Source organism: Zalophus californianus, chromosome 12, assembly GCF_009762305.2.
Source record: "Zalophus californianus isolate mZalCal1 chromosome 12, mZalCal1.pri.v2, whole genome shotgun sequence".
Lineage (NCBI taxonomy): Eukaryota > Metazoa > Chordata > Mammalia > Carnivora > Otariidae > Zalophus > Zalophus californianus.
In genome coordinates this window covers 59,594,412-59,616,215 of record NC_045606.1, presented here as the reverse complement: position 1 = coordinate 59,616,215, position 21,804 = coordinate 59,594,412, and the positions used below count along the sequence as shown (strand labels likewise).

General features: G+C 42.0%; 1 protein-coding gene across 7 annotated transcripts in view; it reads left to right on the top strand.

Moving 5' to 3' along the window:
* Positions 1–21,804, top strand: part of CPVL (carboxypeptidase vitellogenic like) — a 127,089-nt gene that overhangs the window by 87,421 nt on the left and 17,864 nt on the right. For all 7 annotated transcript variants that reach the window (XM_027573894.1, XM_027573890.1, XM_027573892.1 and 4 more), the window contains one exon: positions 8,026–8,208. In XM_027573894.1, coding sequence (XP_027429695.1) covers positions 8,026–8,208 — 183 coding nt within the window. The remainder of the gene's footprint in view (positions 1–8,025; positions 8,209–21,804) is intronic.

Below are 21,804 nucleotides of genomic sequence, written 5' to 3'. Positions count from 1 at the left end.
GGAGAACATTCAAAACTAAGACAGATAGCGGCCAACCGGGACCACTGTGCAGCCTGGAATAGTGTAGGCTGCTGTTCAATCATTTCCCCAAACAGGAAACCACAAAATGTTAGAGATTAAGGTCACTAGATCACTGGGAAAAGAGCATAACTTTGTCTGCAAAGTATTATGATGGATTGTAAATGGGCCAAATATAAGCATAAATCTCTCGTCTAAAAAATGCAACAACAAAAATCCAGTCTTCTCGCAAAAGCACAGTTTGCTTTCCTGTCGTACTGAGAGACCAGAGCCCCCTTTGGCGGCATTTCAGTAATTTTCCTAATAAGTAGAGGAATAGTGGGGGAAGCAGAGAGAAAAGCTTTGTGTTCTGTCAGTAACACGTGTGTTTCAGTTTGGGTTTAAAAAAAAAAAAAAGCTAAGGTTTAGATCAGTAAGTGGCCCTCACATGATTTATTTTCAGTCTAAACACTTTTCTACTGGTGACAGTGAAAATATATCAAAATCAGACTCATATACCTTTCTGCCCCAAATCCCTTCTTTCAAGTATTCAGTTGTACAGCCACCATGAAAAGCACAGATGTCTTTTTTCCCCTTTGAGTATTGTATGCGACCCCCCTAAATTACTTGAAGTCAGAATCTGACTTTGGGAAGGGGCGGGGTATTTTCAGGCGAGTCTGCAGGTAAACTGGTCTGTGGCCATCTTGGGTAATGGTTGGTTGCTTTATATCTGCCTGGAAAATATTTGCCCTTCAGAGGTGTGCATTGTGTAAAATAAGGTTAATTATCATCTGATTCTGTTCATCAGGTCTTTACTAGGGAGAGGTTTTCTTGCTGAGAGAGTTAAATCCATGAAAAAAACTGATGTATATATATATCGAGAACCTGAAAAGTTTCTGGTTTAAAATGTTAAAATGACTAGATTTTAGAAAGATTTAAATGGAACTGACTTTTTCATTGACCCCTCTTTTAGGAGAACTTAGAGATGAAAGAGTAAATGTGCCTCTCCTCTTCTAATTATTAGAAGAATTTTGGAAAGTTAAAAAAAAGTCTGGAGTGTTAGGAGGATAGGGGTCACATCTTTTCATATCTGTTCCCTGGGTGTCTAGTCCTCAGGCTCTCCATGAATATTTACTATTGAATAAGTAGAGATTTCCAAGGAGCAGATTAAACAAGCCAACAAACAAAACACACTCCATATATAAGTGAGCATGTACTCTTTCCTCCAACTCAGCCAAAAGGCCACTTCCCTTCCATTTTTCAATGGAAGTGAAATTTCAGCTGCCTGTGGATCCAGGAAGGAAAGGAAATAAATGAATAGAGTTGGATTGAGACCTGTTGATCTTTCTTTTTTACCGATGACAAAGACAGATACAGAGAAACGTTTTCCTCTTGTAAGACAAACAATAGTCTAAGCACTGAGTCAATGACAGGTGCCCTTGCACCTCTGTGCAAGGGTAGGGGTGGGAAGCACTGAGGAAGGGGTGGGGCTGGCCTGAGGGGGACAGCCACTGCCTGGGGTTAGTTAGCTCACTGTGGGTGAGTGGAAATCCAGGCAAGGCTTGGTCAGATCTCCCAGTAGTTCAATGCCAGCATCTAATTGGAAAAGCAGCAGCAACACCATGTAGACCACATGAGCGTCTGTCTGCAAGCTGAACGCAGGCCTTGAGCAGCCAATTTAAAACCTCTGCATTCCACTACAGAAATGGACTTTTCAGATTTTTCTTGATCAAAAGTAACCACGACATTGATAAAATCCTGCTCTTCAGGTTACAGGATACTTTTGCATCTCCCCTCCCATCCGGCCCTCCCTACAATCCCAGAATATAAAATAGTCCACCTCATGGAGGAGAAGATTAAGTAAGGCTCAGAGTGAATCAATGACATACCCAAGGTCACTTGGTAAGCCCAGGCCTCGGGAGGCTGAGCTGGGGCTGGGGGGCTGGAGCTCAGGCCTTCCGTCTGCACGCATCATACTATTTTTATGAGCCTCTGCTGTTTGTTTTGTCAAACTGATGAGCTAGTGCAGTTGTATTGGAATTATAACTCTTATTATGACCTAAATCACAATTGTAATTCACAGGTAACATCTTACTTGGAAATTGTGGAGCTATTTGAATAGCTATGTTGAGCTCTTCAGATGTGTTGATAATAATAATAGCTAGTAGCATTCACTGAGCATTTACTGTGTGCCCAGAATGCAGAGAGCTTTACGTGATTATGTTATGCCATTCCCCCCCGGGACCCTCTGTCATAGACGCTTCTCTTCCACCCATTTTACGGGTGAGGAAATGGAGCTCTAGACAGATTGAGTAACTTAATTAAGATCATCTTGCTAGTAAGTGGCAGAGTTAGGATTCAAATGTGGCCACAGACTGTGCTGTCAACTATAAACATTCATCCTTCATTCCATGCTTACCTTTAGGTTTGCTTCTTGCCTGTGGAATTGCAAGTATGGAGTAAAGCACCTGTTCGATGTGTTCCTCTGGGGGGCAGTGATTTAGACAGTGAGGCAGTGCAGAAGAGGGCTTAGAAGCACACATTTTGGACTCAAGCAGATTGGAGCTTGACTCTCTACCACCAGTTGCCTCATTTCCCTCTACCTTTGTCTCCTTGTCCCTAAAATGGGATAAATAACACCAGCCTTTTGGGGGTGTTGTGAAATCATGGATGTACAATGCTTAGTACAATTCTTCCAGCAGAGGAGGAATGAGCGCATTCTGCTGTGATTCAAAAAATGTCCTTTTAAAAGCGATACTCTTTACCATACTTCTCTGTCAGTTAAGTATGGGGAAATTCCTTGCAATCTTGAATCCCAGGCTTCAAAACTAAAAGTCCCTTTACAAGAGTAATTTATAAACTTACGGCTCTGACTACCAAGAAAAGATTGCTGAGATACCATGCCCAATGTGTGTAAAATTAGTAGTGAAAGGCATGTTATTTCAGGTGTTTGAATAGATGGAGTTCAGGTTTATCCTGGCTGGATTTCCCCCTACTGTAGGCCTTTTCTGGAAGAGTGCAGTTGGCAACTGAGTGTTTGACACGAAAGTACCATCTGCGTATTCTGAAGGCTGATTTTAGAAGAAGGGCTTTATTGAGTCTTCCAAGTCATTTTCCAGTCATCAACCTACTTGAGAAGGAGGAGGACCAAACACGCACCAAACTCCTAATTTATGTCAGGCACCATGCTAGCAACTCTGTGCACAGTATCTCATTTACTCTCACTACAATGAGATGTAGGTCTTCCTATCTTCATGGCCAGAAAAGGGAGCACAGCCTGTGGAGGCTAAGCCACATGTCCAGGGGTTCCCAGTTACTGCATGCTGGGTCCTGGGTGACAATGGGTCCATTCACTGGTATAGGAGTTTGGATTTCATGCTTTCAGCAACAGAAACAACTGGGCTTACTCGAAGCATAAAAGGAATTGATCAGAAGACATGATAGGTCACAGAATTCACGGAAAAACTGAAGACCTGGAGTGAGAAAAGATTGGGACCAAGGAAAATTCTGGGGATCCAGGTAGGAAAGCTAATGGGCAGACTCATCGGGGAACCCTCTGCCCACAGTTCAGATTTTATGAAAAGAGCATTTGAGTGCCCTACCTTAGGACAGATGCTCATCCTGTGCACGGAGGAGGCAGGATATTGCGATTGACAGCCTCCACTAAGGCTGGATCCATTGAGGGTGTGGGAGTCCTGTTATCAGGGGAAGGGAGAGTGGACCTAGGCAGGCCAAAGCAATCGACGATCAACATACAGCATTACAGAAAACTTTTAGAAAGTGCAATTGACTCTACCCAGTGTCAATACCATTCACGGGAGGCCGGGCCCTGCGCGAGGCCGCAGGCAGAACAAGCGCTAGGAGAGCCCCGTTCTCAGGGAGCCGATGCTATATATACCAAGCTGCTTCGTCAGTGGCACTCCCTACCACACAAGCGAGGCATCTGTCACCAGCTGAATAACGGTCTCGTACACATCCTTGTCCAGAGAGCCACAGTGAGAAATGACTGAGAGATGTCACCAGAGTTGGACGAACAGACCGAGGTTGTTTCTGAACCAGGGATGTGAACTGTGTCTCCTACTCACCCAACTCTCCCTTCCCAGAGGCGTTCGGTAGCAGTAAACATTTAGCTGTGGGGCGTCAGGAAATGTCTGTTGGTTTGAAGGAATTTAGCTCTTTTTCTTAAGGAGTTCTAGGTAGGAGTTTGGAAGTCTGGGATCTCGGAAACATTCTGGCACCTCGCTGAGTCCCAGTTTCCTTCACAGTGAAGTAGAGGCAGACGTTGTCATTCCTCTTGCCCTGACCTCGTGAGGCAGTACGAGAATAAAGCATACGTACACAGCACTTGGGAAAGTAAATAACAAAAATGCTTTTTCTCACCTCTGCCTTTTGACCAAACAAACAATGCTTATAATCCAGTCACCTCCTACCATTTCTAATAAATGCTTGAATTCTGGAATGGGCTTTTAAGATCATCTACAAACAAACTAGTTAGGCTATTTACCTAGTTGTCATGAAAATCGAGAGTTGGTAATACTTGAGTTAATACAAATTATTCCTCAGTAAAGACCCAGCTTTTGCCAACCAAGGTTCCCAACCTCTTAGTGTTATTATTTTACTATTTTCTCATTATAAAAATATCCTAATTACATTTACCCCCCCCCCCCCAAAAAAAACCCTAGAAAACAGTCAGGTCAAAACAAATCATCCATATTTTAGCTACCTTAACTGTTAGTGTTTTGATGTATTCCTTTCTCAAGTTTGAAGCATCTTTTTGAAAATGTTATAGAGTAGAAACAGTGGAATCATGGTCTTCATTGATTTTTTAATAAGTTATTTTTCCATGTGTTCGCAAAACCACCAGTTTCACCAAGCTAACCGGTCAGACCTCCAAGTAGTGAAAGAAAAGAAAATTCTCTAAAGGGAGTGCCTTTGCCATTTAACTGAGGCTTCACAGCTGTCCAGGAAGGAAAGTGAGGAAACTGGGGGTTTCGGGGAGCTGCCTGGTGTTGTCACGGCAAACCACCTCCATCCAACCAGTCTTTCCCTTCTGCCTTGTTTTTTTACAGTCCCTACTGAGAAGAGGAGGGTAGCTGAAAGCTGCATTCACTTCTGTCTCCTCCTCTCTGTCTTTAGATTTGTTGCCTAAAATACCAGCAAGCCTCAGGGAGAGGTTTGCCCCAGACTGTCCCAGGGTTAGCCTGAAAGCCCTGCCTCCTGGGAAAATCCTCAGGCCAGGCTGACTGGGGCAGCTAGTCACCCCACCAGGAAGAAGTGGAGGAGATGTATGCAGATCTTTCATAACTGACCAGCTCGTCAGGGCTTAGGCTTTGTCCTGGAACCTCTCTGACTACCAGGACATGGGTTCCGGACCACCCACCCCTAAGCTCCACCCACCTGGCTCCTCGGCTCACTGTCACTGGATCCTGGGATATCTTTTCCCACTCACCCAGCCCTAAAGGCAACTGAGATATTCCCGTGAGGGCTGATGAGAGTAAATGTGACATTTAGATAAAAATAAAAGCTCTGGAATTCTTATATTTAATGCTGGCAGCCTTAAATGCCAGCTTTGAAATCACCTCGCTTGATCATTAATCTGATTTCTTTCCTTTCTTTCTTTTTTTTTTTTTTGCGTTTGACTTATGTGCCCTTTAGAAGTTAAAAATGTGTTCCTTGCTTTAAGAAGATTTCCATTTGCCGCCAGAAGTAGGCCTTCTACACATCGCATGCACAAAATTATGCAGTTCAGCCCTTCACTGCCTCGTTCCAGAGAGTTAGTGCTCTTGTTTGTGATGAGTCTTGAATAACAAGGGGCACAGCTCAGGGATGGACTTCATTTCAATTCAGTCCAACGAACATGTACTCTACTGCTGTACAAATAAGCCTGTTTTTGCCGTAACCTGTGGATTTGCATCCCTGAAAGATAAAAAATTCAAATCAATTTCAAAATATACTGATGATAGTAAAGTAGCTCCAAGAGACACTCAGAAAGATGTGGGCTTCATTTAGTGGCCACGGAGTGGAAAACAACCAGATGTACTTGCGTATTTGCTAGTTAATCAGCATCTTTTCATGGAATTCTAGAAGAGGAATTACTTTATAGATGATTATCTTTGTTAATCAGGCCTTCCTCAATTGGTGGAGGATTTAAGCCTTGTTCGCTGGTACAGGTCATGGGTAATTGTTTCCATACTGTTGGCAAAACAGCTGTAGGAGTTTTGCATGGGCCATAAGTACCCAAGGTCTTTGAGGCAATTTCTTTGTATAAACAATGCAAATTTTTATTGCTAGAGTTGAACTGAGTTTTTTTAAAGAGGCTTTAAATCGATCAGGAGTTTTCCCTTTGGGTTTCTGCTTAGGAGAGCGGAGGTGGTGATGGTGATGGGGTAACATAAAAGATCCCGGGCTCTGGCCGCAGAGGCCCAGGGCTCTTTCATCTTAGGCTGAATCCTGGCCCACTGCTGCTTGAGGATTTGGAGTGTGTAAAAGTCCTGGGCTGTTTAATTATGTGCAAGCCTTTTAAGAAGCCTACACCAGGAAGGCAGAGATGGAAACATATGTAGTGAAACATTTTATATCCAATTTGAGGATTCAACCAAAGGTCTTCACTTGAGCGAAACCAGAACTTCCAAGTAGATCAAAGGTAGCATGGAGTTGAGGAAAACCTCTTTGTTGGGGGTTGAGTGACGATGCCTTACGAGAATTAATAATACCGTGTTAGTTGCATAAAAATAACCTAAAAAGAGTGGAAAACAAAGGAGATTATTACTCAGATTTGTACCACCTAAGTTAACCAACTGTTTTCGTGTTTTTTAAAGTTGTATTCCATATATGTAAACATGTATGCCTATTTTCTACATTCACAATTGTGATATATATTGACTTTCAGCTTTCATACTTAACAGTATGTGAGAAGTATTCTCCACATTGCTACGTGGTTCAGTGGAACATTTTAAATGGTTTTGCACTATCCCATAGAATTTCTGTACCATAGTTTATTCAATGCCTTCACTAATTATGGAACTTTTAGACTGTGTTTCTAGACTGTGTTTCGGTTTTTCATTATAACACCCCATGAATATGGTCTTATATATATATATATTTGTGGGGCTTATTTTCATAGAATTCATTCCACAAACTGGGGTTATTGGGACAGAGAGTCTCAGCATTTTCAAACCTTTTTGTTAAAAATGGATCATGGCTTTCCTGAAGAGTAGCGCCATTTTACACTTCATCAGCACTGGGCATTATCTGAATTCTTTCCCAAGCCAGTTGAATATTGTTATTGTTTTTGGAGAAAAGACAGGAGTTGCTTCGGAGTTGTTTCTCTTCTAATATCCACCATCTTAGCAAAAAAAAATAAAAATTGTACTCTAGGAAGAAGAGACATTCCTCATTGTTGACAAGTGGCTGTCACGCCTAAGACAAGGAGTCCTTGTAAGTGGCATGGCAAACAGAGTTGCCTCCAACAAGAAACAAATCTGAGGCACCTGCTTCTATCCATCTGCCTCATAAAGTTATAGATGCCACTGTAAAAATCAGTGTTGGAGGGGAGAGCAGTATGGATTAGCAGCTCCTGAGACAATGCTCAGCTCACCAGCCTGAAAGCTGAGTTAATGAAATGCGGTCTTCACACAAATCCAATGGTGTAGTGTTCCTCATTCCAGTAAAATGTAACCACAGTCCTCTTCTTGAACATAGCTGTACACCGAAGAGTTATCACTGGATAATACAACACAAATGCTCTTGTAACTGAGAGAAGCCTTTATGCAGATTCCTATGAAGGTTCGAACTTCTGGAAGAATTGCAATGGCTGAGCCAAGGCTTGTGTTGATTTCAGGTTGTTGGTGTGTGTGGCCAGCTGGAAGAAAATGACCCCACTCACCTGCTGGGCTGGCCTCTCTTGAGCACAGTATCAGAAAACCTCCCGTTACCTTTTCTCTCGTGCACACACTATCTATACCCAGATAGATTACCTGACTTTACCTGCTGAATCCCGCATTTGCCCACAGCTCAATTTTGTTTCAGGTTCTGATCTACAATGGCCAGCTGGACATCATTGTGGCAGCTTCCCTGACCGAGCGCTCTCTGAGAGCCATGAAGTGGAAGGGGTCCCAGAAATACAAGCAGGCAGAAAGAAAAGTTTGGAAGATCTTTAAATCCGATAACGAAGTGGCTGGTTATGTGCGGCAGGTGGATGACTTCTATCAGGTATGGAGACACTTCGGGACCTGTAGGTTGTGGGGAAGGGGATGGTGGGATTGAAAACGAAAGCCTGAACACCAGTAAGGCATGACTGGCCTACGCAGGGTCAAAGTGTGTCTTCTGCGACCCTACATTCCCCAGAGCAGAGTGTCTGAGTTCATTAAAGTACGTAGTGCTTCATGTGAAACAAGTCGAAAGTTTAGATATTGTTCAGGAGACAAGGTGACAATCAAAAAGGTAATACTAGCCCAAAAAGGGGCTTTATCATTAAAGGGAAGGTTAGTCTATTTGGGAACAAAGGGGAGCTTGAACAAATGACATGAGTTAGATTCAGTGTAATCTCTCCTGGCAAATCTGTGCTCACATTTGGGGCTCACACATGAAGCCCCAGGACAAAATCTGTCCATCTGATGCCTCTAGTGTGACCTCCACTTCAGGGGTCAGACGTTGCTCCTGGCCAAGCCTGTCCACTGTGCCTCCAGTCTGCAGGTCTCAGCTCCTCAAGGGTTGGCAGGGCTTTGTTGGTGATTACGTGATCATTACACTGTTTACCTCCAGAAAGTTCTTGGAGAAATTGAGAATGCTTTTGCTTAGTTAGTCAAGAGGAGAAATTTAAGTCTTCTGGACCTGAATTTTTTTTTCCTGCAATTTTTTTTATTGGAGGCAACATTGGGACCTTAGTTCTATAGTTCTGAGTATTTGGAATTACAGCTTTCCAATGCTCGAGCTTTTCATTAGGCAAATCCGTGCTCCAAATAAAAATTAATCTCAGAGGCATACTACCTTGAAAGTACTTTGCGGTGTCCACCCTGGGTCTTCTATAAACGGGAGGACGGGCAGTCTTGGGTTGGGTATTGACTTGAGAAATCACAATAATTGGTTAACTCTTGAGATTGATTCCAAAAGATTGGAATCCCTGGACAAGTGGAGGCTCTCCATTTACAAAAGATATTCTAGACTTCATTTTTGGTATTTATTTGTCTGTTTTTAAATAACACAAGTTATATATATAGCAATTTAAATATGTTTTTTTAAGAGAAAAGAAAAAGTCAACATTTTGGCATCTGAAATTGTCAGATTAATTAATTTTAATTAATTCCTATGTGCACAATGTTACATAAATTTTACATAATTTTAACAGTTATATAAGATTGATTCTGCTTCGTTCCCTTCTAAAAATAAACTTATTTATTGAGTTATAACATAATATAGAAAAATTCACAAATCACAAATGTACAAGTAAATGAATTTTCACAGAGCAAAGATACCCATGTAACCATCACCTAAATAAAGAAATAGAATAGAACTAATGTCCCCACCGTAATCACTATTCCCCCTTCTTCCCAAGGTAACCACTATCCTGAGTTCTAATATCCAAGGTTACCTTTGCTAGTTTTGAATTTTTATAAATGGACACATTTCATATGTACTCTTTGGGACATTTTTGCTTGACTTTATGTTCATGAGATTTATTTACTCTCTTGAATGTAGCAGTTGTTACTTCATTTTCATCACTGTACAGTATTCTAATATATATATGATATTATATGTAATATGTGCTACAATATAATATGAATATTATATAATTAATATGATTTTCCTATTCTCCTTTTACATACATTTTTACTTTATTTATTTTGTCATTAAGTGCATACAGCCATAGAATTGTTATACTTTCCTGGCAAATTAAATCAACATTATTCTTATAAAGTGTCCCTTTCTAAGTCTAATAATGCTTCTTGCCCTAAAGTCTATTTTGTTGATAGTAGTATAACAATGCCAACTTCCTTTTGATTAATGTTTACATCGGACATCTTTTTCAGCTCTTTGTTTTCAATCTTTCTGTATCCTTATATTTAAGATGTATCTCTTTTAAGTAGCATATAATTGGGTTTTATATTTCTTTAATAGAGCCTGACAATATTTTTTAAACGGAATAGTCCATTTAGTGTAATTACTGATATATTGTGTTTAAATCTACTACTTTGCTGTTTGTTCCCTACTCATCTTAGTTATTTGTATTTCTATTTTCTTTATTGCATCCTTTTATATTACTCAAATGTTTTATGTCATTTTTGGGTTTTTTTCCCCTCTAGAAGCTTGTTATGCTATACATTTAATCTTGTTTAATGATTATACTCAAGGGTAAAATATAAGTTCTGGACTTAACTTAATCCTAATATAAATTAGAATTTTACCACTTTCCAAATAAATGCAAGAACCTTAGATCTTCCTTACCAGCTCTCCTGGTTTTGTGTTATCATTAAAAAAAAAAAAAACAAAAAAATCTGCACACAGTTCGAACACCACAAAACGTTACCTGCGTCATGTTACACAGCCAGTGTCACTGTGACTTACCCACAAATTGACCCATTCGTACCCCTTCAGCCGCTTTCCCCTTTCCATGCTTCGGACTGGAATTATTTTTCTTTGCTTAAAAAAAAATCCCTTTATTATTTATTTTAGTAAAGTTCTCTTGGCAACAGTTTGTTTTTGTTTGTCTGAAAATGTCTTTGTGTTGCCTTTAGTTGAGAAGTACATTTTTCATGGAACTGAAGTTTAGCTAGGCAGTTACTGTCTTTCAGCACATAGAAGATACTATTCTGTTGTCCCCTGACTTGCATCACTTCTGATCAGAGACCAGCTGTCCGTTTTACTGCTGTTGCTTTGGAGGTGATTTCTTCCCCCACCTGACTGCCTTTTTTTTTTTTTTTAAGATTTTATTTATTTATTTGACAGAGAGAGACACAGTGAGAGACGGAACACAAGCAGGGGGAGTGGGAGAGGGAGAAGCAGGCTTCCCACTGAGCAGGGAGCCCGATGCGGGGCTCGATCCCAGGACCCTGGGGCCATGACCTGAGCCAAAGGCAAACGCTTAATGACTGAGCCACCCAGGCGCCCCCCCCCCCCCACCTGACTACTTTTAAGATTTTCTCAGTTTTGGGTTTTCAAAAGATTTGACTGTGTATGTAGCTGTGATTTTAAATACATATGCATATTATGCTTGGGTTTCTTAAGCTTTTTGAAACTAAGACTTGATGTCTTTTGTCATTTTTGAAAGATTGTCAGTCATTATCCTTTCAAATACTGCTTAAGCTCTGTTCTCTCTTTCCTCTGGGTCTACGACCTAATTATGCAAATGTTAGACTTTTTCATTTCATCCTGTATAGCTTTATTTCCGTTCTTTCTTCTTTCCATTCTTCAGTTTTGATATTTTCTATTTTCTCTTCTAATTTTCCATTCTTCCCTACTACTATTCCGTGTATGTTGTTTAGCCCATTTATTTTTTAATTGCAGTAATTATTTTTTTATAGTTCTGGAATTTCAGTTTCATTCTTTTTTTATAAATCTCAACTCTCAGGTTATTATCTATTCCTCATCTTGTTGCCTGTTTTCTCAAACACATTCATCACATTTATTTTGATGCCTGTCACTGATAACTCTTAGATTTGCATCACCCATTAGCCTGATTCTATTGTGTTTTTTTTTATGGTAACTTGATCCTTTGATATGCCTACAAGTTTTCAGTGGAATGTCAGACATTATGAAGGTAAACTTGTAGAGATAGTTTGAGTTTTTTGCTGACGATGCTTTCCTTCAAAGAGATTTTACTTTGCTTCTGTCAAGCAGTTAGAATAGGGGTCAAGCACTTCTATCACGTCTGGAAATGATTGTATTTAAATCTGTATTTTAGCCTGTCTATTTCCATGGTCCTACATTGACATTTGTAGTGTTAACCAGGGCCAGTACTCTTAGGCAGGCCATGAACACCAATTTTTGTCCCCCCCACAGCTCTGTTCAGGTTTCTAGGCTCTTAACTATCATTTTAATAAAGGTTTTGTAGCCAGCTGGTCCCTGAATCAACTATTGCTTTGATGGGAAAGGACCACAGAAAGTCAGACTCAGCTTGTTGCCCCCTCCTTCACTTTGTAAACATAGCTCCTTCTGGTAAGCAGAATAATGGTTCCCCAAAGAGGCCCCGCTCCTAATCTCTGGAATCTGTATGTTATGTCATATGGAAGAAGGGATTAAGGCCACATATGGAAATAAGGTTGCCAATCCTCTGACACAGAGATGGGGAAATTATTCTGGATTATTCAGTATCATTACAAAGGTCTTTATAAGTGAATGAGGGAGGGGGCACCTGGCTGGCTTAGTCAGTAGAGCATGCAACTCTTGATCTTGGTGTCATGAGTTTGAGCCCCACGTTGGGGGTAGAGCTTACTTAAAAAATAATAATAATAATAAGTGGATGTGGGAGGCTGATGAGTCAGAATCAAGAGATTTGAGGGTGCTACACTGCTGACCTTGAAAATAGCAAAAGCGACCATGAGCCAAGGGGTGCAGGCAGCCTCTAGAAACTAAAAAAGGCCAGGCAACAGATTATCCTCTAGAACCTCCAGAAGAAACTCAGCCAACACCTTGATTTTAGTCCAATAAGACCATTTCAGACTTCTAAACTCCAGAATTATAAGATAAGAAACATATGTTGTTATAAAGGCACTGAATAAGTGGTAATTTGTTACAGCAACAATAGGAAACTAATACACTCCTCATGTCCTGGCTGTCTTGATAGGTCACCATGACTTTCAAATGGGTGTGTTCTGTATTTTGTCCAGCTTTTCTAGTTTTGTTGTTTGTTTGTTTTTTAGCAGGAGGATTGAGAACAACAAGTTTCTTTGCCAAGAGAGGAAGTGGTACTTGTTGCTCTGTTCTTTTCACATGATATTTTCAAAGTTACAGCATAGATTCTTCACTTATCTTTAAGTAATATTCCATTGATTGGACGTAATTAATTTTTTTAACAATTCTCCTGTTGACCATTTCAGGTTGTTTTCTTTTGTTGTTGTTGTTATTGCTAGTTATAATTTCTTTCTTTTTAATCTTTTTTTTTAACTTATCCACTTTTTATTGTTATGTTAATCACCATACATTACATCATTAGTTTTTGATGTAGTGTTCCATGATTCATTGTTTGCATATAACACCCACTGCTCCATTCAATATGTGCCCTCTTTAATACCCATCACCGGGCTAAACCCATCCCTCCACCCCCTCTAGAACCCTGTTTGTTTCTCAGAGTCCATAGTCTCTCATGGTTCGTCTCCCCCTCCGATTTCCCCCCCTTCATTTTTCCCTTCCTGCTATCTTCTTCTTCTTCTTCTTTTTGTTTTAACATATAATGTATTATTTGTTTCAGAGGTACAGGTCTGTGATTCAACAGTCTTACACAATTCACAGTGCTCACCATAGCTAGTTATTAATTTCTAACAAATACGTGTTTCAATAGTTCTGATCTATATCAACTTTTTAAATAGGTCGGTTAAAAAACACTGTAATTTTTTTGTGTGCAAAATAACAAAAGAGAGGAAGGAACAGAAGGTATACCAATAAAAGACTGGAGTTATAAGGGTGGGCTCACCTACCAATATTTATGTTCAGTAATGGAAAAATAGCTTTGCTTCTTGAGCAAATGTGCTGGACGTTGTGATCAGTACTTCATGGATATCATCAGAACATCCGTGCAAATCATAACAATATCACTGCCATTTTACATACGAGAAAACAGAGTCCGAAAAGGTGAACAATCCTGTATCATCCAGTGATAGGATGGGGATTCAAAATTTATTCATTTTATTCCCATAGCATGTTTGCCAATGTCTGTCATATTATCTCTGATACTTAATTGCCAGTAAGGTAGGGAATGTTAGCTAAATAGAAGGGAAACATGCAGGAAAAAAACTCCTAATAGGTCATTCTTTCATGTGTTTGAAAGATACTTGCTAAGCTTTCCTTAGGTACAGTATAAAGGAGATACTTAGCAATATTCGTGAGGTTCTGAAGTTACCTCCAGCAATATATTAGAGCACAGTGCTCTAAAACATAGGGATCATAACAATACCTACCTGCTATGGACTAAACTGTGTCTCTCCTAATTCATATGTTGAAGACCTCACCTACGATGTGACTATATTTGGAGATAGGACCTATAAGGAAGTGGTTGAAATTAAATGAGGTCATAAGGGCAGGGGTTAGTGTCCTTAGAAGAAGAGACGCCAGAGAGCTGACCTGCTCTCCCTCTCTCTGCTGTGGGAAAACACAGCAAAAAGACAGGCATCGACAAGCCAGAATAGAGCTCCTACCAGAAACCAAATTGGCCAGCACTTTGTCTCAGCTCCAGAACTGTAAGAAATAAATGTCCGTTGTTTAAGAACAACAGTCTAGCGCCTGGGTGGCTCAGTCAGTTAAGCCTCTGTCTTCAGCTCAGGTCATGATCCCAGGGGCCTGGGATTGAGCCCTGCGTTGGGCTCCCTGCTCAGCGGGGAGTGTGATTCTCCCTCTCCTCCCTTCTTGTGCTCTCTTTTGCTATCTCTGTCCAGCCCACCTCAAATAATGAAATCTTTAAAAAAAAATAAAAATAAAGAACAGCAGTCTGTGATATCCTTATAGGATTATTGAGGGAATTCAACAAGTTAATTAGCAGAGAACAGTACCTTATCATAGTAAATGTTTACTATTCCCCTGAATCGCATATAAAAATTATGTAATAAAAGGAAAATTATAAACAGTCAAAATCAGGGAAAATGATTGAAAATCAACCCTTAAGGGAAGCTTAAATATTAATATTTAGGCTATTAAGGCTAATATAAGGTTAATAGAAGGCTATTAACATGAACGGTGAGCTGCCAGGGAGCAATGGACAGGTCACTTGTCCCCTGTCTTATGCACGGCTTTATGATGACAGTCCCATAGGCGCATTCACATGTCCTCCAGATCCCTGATGGCTGTTTCTGCCACCTGTTACTTTATGTCCTCCAGACCAGCCTTGTGAACTGCTCCAGTGCCTGGCCCCGCACCTGTGTCCTGCTGGGCTCGGGGCATAGCACCTCTAGCTCGGGAGTCCAGCTTGTGGCGGCAGGACAGCACGTGCTACCGAGGTGGGGAAAGGGATGGGCCGCCACTCTGAAACTTGCGACAAATACCACACTAAGCCCGCCGACTCTTCTTGTGAATGCAAAACACATTGAGAGATGAAATGGCCCTCCTCCGGCTGCCAAAAAACAGTAACAAAAGAAGCAAGGCCCACATGTGTTTGTGATAGGCAGTGTTTTACCACATGGCCAGGGATCTGCATTTTATGTAGGTGATTTTAAAATGTTGGCAGAGCTCCTCCCCGCTTATGCCTCAGCGTAGAGTTGAGGGTGGCATGTGGAGATGGGGTGGGGGGGAATTAAGGAGGGAAAAGAGCTCCGGTGCTAACAAAGGCCTTCTCTGTGAGCCTCAGATTGAGGATCCTGTCCAAATGTCAAGCGTCTGATAATGAAAAAAGCGGGCCTTAGCCATGGACTTGCTTTCCAGCCTTAGACACACAGAACAGAAGCATGTGAGTGTGTCTGCCAAAAAAGAAAGCTCACTCTCTCCCAAACTCCACAGCTCTTAATTTAAAAATCGAAACCAAAGTAGACCCGTCTCCTGATGGTTACCTCAAGTGTCCATTTAAAAGAAGGACGGCTGTCCCTGGGGAGCAACAGGGTAGAGAGAGGGAGCCATTCTGTCCATATGTTCCCTGCCAGGCGATGCCTTGGGAAAACCAAAGCCAGCTCCGGCCAGCCTGTGGAGGTCGGGCGGAGGAGGAGGGCTTCGTGTTGTTGCCTCTGGCTGGTTCTGGCCTGTAAGGCCACATGCCTTTGGTATCCATACCACTCTAAGAATTAGACACTGCCTTATTATGTCATCTGGGGCAGTGGTCTTTGCTCAGTTTGCTCATCTGCAAAATGCAGGGTTTGGACTGAGTTATCTGTAAGACATCTAAGAAAGATCTGAAATATCTCTTTTTCATTAATGCCCGGAAGGGCTCAGTTAGCAATATAGAATAGAATAGTGACCTTCTGTGTGTTGGGGGGTGTGTGTGTGGGTGGGTGTATTGGCTTAATAGCGTTACGGTGCAGATCAAAGTTCTCATCCTCTACCTCTCTGGCTGGTGATAAGTAGGGCCAACACCGTCAGGGCCATCCTGCTGTTCCTTTCGGGGTCTTTCTCTGCCCTTCTCCCGAAGTTGCAGTGACCGCTCACGATCTGTTTTGATGTCGCTGCTGCTTTTGAAATGCAGGATATTTTCTTTTTACACCACTGAATTGTTATTTCTACTCCAAGGAGGTTTTGACTCCACAGTTAGAAATAAAAAATTTTAATTGGAATCACACTGATGAATTTCTTTAAGAACACCTTTCTGAAAGAGCCTTCGTGAAGCTAAATTTTCTGAAGAAAGCATTGAAGCCATTTCAAACTTTTCCGTCTTTATTTCACTGAAAATATTTTATTGAGAGTAATTATTTTCCATGTACAGATTGAAAGAAAGGTTTGAGTCACTGGTCCGTTTTTCATTCTTATCAAATCTTACTGGGCGTAGTTTCTGCTAACATGAGTTTTGCAGAATTTCCAACAAGTCTATTTTTCCTGATTGCAGTTTGAGTCATTGTTATTTTTATTTTATGTGTTCATTATCAATATCGATTCAGGTTATTTAATAATTACAGGATGGATTATCTCAGCTAGATAGTATTTTATAGCTGGAACAAACTTTAGATCTCATTTTCCAGGTGGGAAAAGTGAAGCCCAGAGGTTAAGTGACTGTCCCAAAGTCTCCTACCCATTTCAGGACTGAGTTGCGAGTAGATTCCAGACTCCTGGCTTCCGGCCCAGTGGTTCTCTGCTTCACAAGGGTACACACCTCTGGAATGATGCACAGGCAGCTGCATATGCTAGTACAGTGATAACTGGAGTCTGCATACATCTCTGCCACCACTCAGGCAGGCCTGAGAGATCATGTATTTCACATCTGATGTTAGCTGTGAAGTCACAGGGGTGCACCCACTTCCTATAGACAGACAGAGTATCGGGGTTTTTAAAAGGTACTAGAGCTTAGTAGGTGGTGAGGCCAGGTTCATCCAAAGTTAAGAAGTTATGGCTTTATCTGGGAACTTCTGATATTAATAAAAGAACAGATGCTGCAATTAGCTAAAATGGACAGAGGAAACGTGTCACCACGTTGTGAGACAGAGCCTCACCGCGGGATCCTGAAGAGCAGAGCACCAGCAGAGCACACAGCCTGCTGGTTTCCAGTCTGGAGCCCAGAGAATGAAAGCCAGGAGAGAGACTGGGAATGGTCATGGGCCCTTGATGGTAGGCAAAGGGTGAGTGCTCCGTTGTTTAAGCAGTGGGAGGCAGGCCATTGAATGGTTTTTTTCCCCAGTGTTTTTTTGTGAAGTACATACAAAAGTTATCATCTTAACCATTTTCTAAATTTAATTTGATTGACTAATTTTTTAAAGTAGGCTCCAGGGGCGCCTGGGTGGCTCAGTTGTTAAGCATCTGCCTTCGGCTCGGGTCATGATCCCAGGGTCCTGGGATCGAGCCCCGCATCGGGGTTCCCTGCTTGGCAGAAGGCCTGCTTCTCCCTCTCCCACTCCCCCTGCTTGTGTTCCCTCTCTCGCTGCCTCTCTCTCTCTCTGTCAAATACATAAATAAATAAATCTTTTAAAAAAAAAAAAGTAGGCTCCATGTCCAACGTGGGGCTTAAACTCACAACCCTGAGATGAAGAGTAGAATGTTCTACCAACTGAGCCAGCCAGGAACCCCTAATCTTAACCATTCTGAAGTGTGTCATTCAGTGGCATTAAATACATTCATAATATTGGGGCACCATCACCACCGTCCATCTCCATAGCTCTTATCATCTCCTAAACTGAACCTATGGCCATTGAACACTAGCAGTGTTCCCCCACCCCAGTCCTTAGCAACTGCCGTTCTACTCATTCTACTTTCTATCTCTATGAACTTGACTGCTCTAAGTATCTTGTATAAATGGAAGCATACAGTGTTTGTCACCATGGAAGGTGTTTATGCACATTTTCAAAGCTGGTCTTTTGGAAGTTTAAAATGGCAGCAATAGGATGAATTCAGGGTAGAGAGAGGTCATGGAAGGGAATCCTGGGAAATAGGGAGTCCTGGTAGGAGCTTTATTGGAAGAAGGTTCTCTACCTACTTTCTGAGTCCACCTTCATGATGCTTGACTCTGAGCTCCTGGAACAGAGGTTGGGGGAATAAGCTTTGGAATGCCCAAGCTGTGAGGACCGACTGCTGTTTGAGAAATGGTGTTTACTGTGGAGCCACACCAACTTGAAAGCTGAGTATCCACAGGGAGAGCCTGGCATGTAGGTGTCATACAGTACCGCCCTTGAGCAGCCGCAGGAAGCACCTCCAGCCTCCTAAAGCACCTCCAGCCTCCTAAAGCACAAGCCCTGAGCCATGATTACACCTTGCCCCTGACCTCAGGCTGGTGGTCTGCCACACTCTCCTCAAAGGCTTCTCCCTGAGTTTCCAACAGGAATAAGACCTTGCGCTAGAGGTTATGTACAGAGGAACCAAAGGCAAGGAGCCCACCACCCTCAAAACTTGACTGTTTTGCAGAGTCCTGACCAACTGAAGGCAGTCTGGTGTCAGGAAAGGAGTGTAGACTCCGGAGCTAGACACACCTGGTGTGAATTTTCAGTTTTACCACTCACTGGCTGTGGGCTGCTCCTGGTTCTTTAGACCCTGAGCGAGGAGGGTGTCGGGAAGGCCCATGCTAATGATGGCTGTACCAATTCTTCAGCATGTGTCAGCCCTCAGGCCTGCCATGCACTTTTTATCCACAATGTTATGGAATACTAATAGCTCCCCTGTCAATTATGTGATTATACTTACTAATTTATAAATGAGGAAAGAGAAGTTTCACCTGAGCTACTTGCTTCAGGTTTCAAATAGTAGTCGTATCTGAGATCTGACAACCCAAATCTTGAACTTTCCCCTGCGCCACCGTGCCTCTCAGTACCCCTGAGGACAGTGGGGTGGAAAGGGATGGAGTACTCTAGTTGGCCAGACTGAGCTGCGTGTCTGCCTGTGGGGTGCATGTGGTGGGGGTGGAGCGGTGGGGGTGGCCAGTGTATTTGGCAGCACATCCAGTCCACACAGAAAAGTCTGTTTCCTAAAGGAAAGCAGAGTGCTTACAAGAGGCAGGACGACAGGGAAAGCGTGGTGTGCAGACAGAAAGCAGTAACAATCCCAGCTTCCTAACTGTGCTTTCCTAAAACTAACATTCCCTTTGTTTTGTTTCTCTGACTGCACACAACTATAAAACGGAGAAAGGAATAACTACAGTCCTTGGAGTACAAAGGAAGGTCAGGCTGAGATTTGAATGTTTCCACGGATAATCCACAGAGGGAATGACAAAGAGCTGGCCACCTGCCTCTCTTGGATTTCCTGCTGACATTTTTTTTTTTTTTCAGAATTTTAAACAGCTTAGGGAGCATTCTGAACTATTTCTGAAGGAACTAACAGTTCCAGAAAGGTCTTCATCAAGTCCTTGGTTGCATTGGCAAAATCAGAGTAAGCAAAGAGCAACAAATGGGATTTTTGCATTCAGCTAGTTGAGAAGGGATGAGATGAAGTTAAAACAGTATTTAATGCAGGAAAGTAACTTAAGCAGATTTGAGATGATGATTATGAAATGCAACTAATTCCCTGGAAAAATGTTTTGGCTTTGTTACAGAGATTGTTACACAGAGTCTTCACCTCTCTCCCAGCTCTGTTGCTCTCTTTAAAGAGTGATGTCCTGATTCATAGGTTCTTTTTCTCCATCACCTAGATCTGGGGAAGATGCTTGGGAATCAGACTGTGAGCAGAAAACCAGAACATAGTGGTCAAATCATCATCATCATCATCATCATCATCATAACTTGCTATATCATCAGAGAACTCCATGGTAGTCATAGACTGAGTTCTCCAGAAGCATGCATTCAGGCCAAGTTTGGGGGCAAGATGTTTATTAGGGATCAACACCTGTGAAAGGAGGGAGGAGGAAGCAGAATTGGCAGAAGAGGGAGTCAAACTGTGATGCAGGCCCGAGAAAGCTTGGCCAATCCGGCAGAGAGCTCTGGAGAAAGTCTTTTTCCATCAGCGTCCCACATTGGGCCAAAATGGCCAGGCCTTTAAACGCCCACCTCACTCAGTCATCAAACGCAGGCTGCCCCAGGAAGGGCATCATCTTGGGAAAGGTTGCTCTCTGCAGCTGAGGCAGCCCCTGGAGCTGCTGACAGCTGGAGGCTGGACAGCAGGTCCATCCTTGAAGGGGAATCTGATAGTGCATCTCTTTCTACCATAAAGGCCACCCAGATAATGTAGTTGCGAGCTCTCAGGGTTGGTGGGGGGGGGGGGGGGCCGGGTGACATCAGGAGCTGGTGGTTTGCCTAACACTACATGAGATACTGCTCTTTCTTTGCTGGCATAATGTAAGCTTTCCCCTAAGCTCTTAGTGTAATTATGTCTTCTGTCTGCATTAGAAAGATGGATCTAGCCTTGCTTTTCAATTCATATCAAGATTCTAAGATAGGAACAGCCAGAGTTTTTAGGAAAAAGAATAAAGAATTGTCAGTAAGTATTTCCCCTTTTCAGTTATTTAGTAACAGAATAATAGATCACTCCAAAACTCAGTGGCTTGACACAACAACAAGTTATTATTTCTCGTCATTATATGGGTGGGATGGGCTCAGCTCGGTGGTCCTTCTGACTCACATGAGCTACACTCATCCATGCAGCTACATTCAGTGGGAAATATGGCAAAAGCTGGAACATCCAAGGTGGCCTTCTCTTCTCCAGTGCTCTCTCCATATGGCCTCTAACCATGCAGTGTCTTGGCCTGGGCTTCACAGCATGGCAGCTAGTATCCCAAATTGAGAAGCAAAAGATGTCAGTCCTTTTAAGTCCCGGGTTCAAAAGTCCCAGAATATTATTTCCATTGCATTCTCTTGGTCAAAGCTGATCACAGAAGGTCCGTTTCCTCTTAATAAGAAGAATGACAAAGAATTTGGGACCATTGTTAATCTGCTACATTTTCCTAAAACAGCGTGTCAACCCTTACAAATATAGATTCCCAGGCCCTATCTCCAAATATTCTGACTTTATTTATCTGGGGTAGGACCTGAGCATTAGTATATAAGCTTGTTAGGGAATTCTAATATGCATCCTGTTTGGGAGAGCCCTAAATTGTGATGTCTTTTGTCCCTTCTATTGATACCAAAATAGCTTTGTCTTGTAGGAGCCCCATGTGGCTTATGTTTGGATAAACTTCCATTCTGATCCCTAAAGACTGCTCTAAATCCTGACCTATTTTAACCAGAAACTTGAGAACATAGTTTCACTCTTAACAAACCAGCCATTGATCTGAAACATCACTTTTAGAAAAGTGTCCTCTAGTCAATAGTATCTACTAGTAGGGCTCTGATTCTCCGAAATCCTCAGCCAAAACCTTAAGCTAAATTTTAGACCTCAGTTCCTGCTGTGCATTGTAGGTTTACAAGTGGTCTTTGTTCTCTCGAAACACTGATAGACCACTGGTAATTTAGACTCACAGAAAAACTCTTGTTATTTATTCAAAAGATTAGCTCCCTTTTCCCAGCTGACTTCTGTGCTGTCCTGAAATAATGTGGTCCTCCTGCGCAAAGTCTTTAGATAGTAGTGTGTCTTACGCTACTTTTCAGAAATGATACAACTAGATAAGGAGGG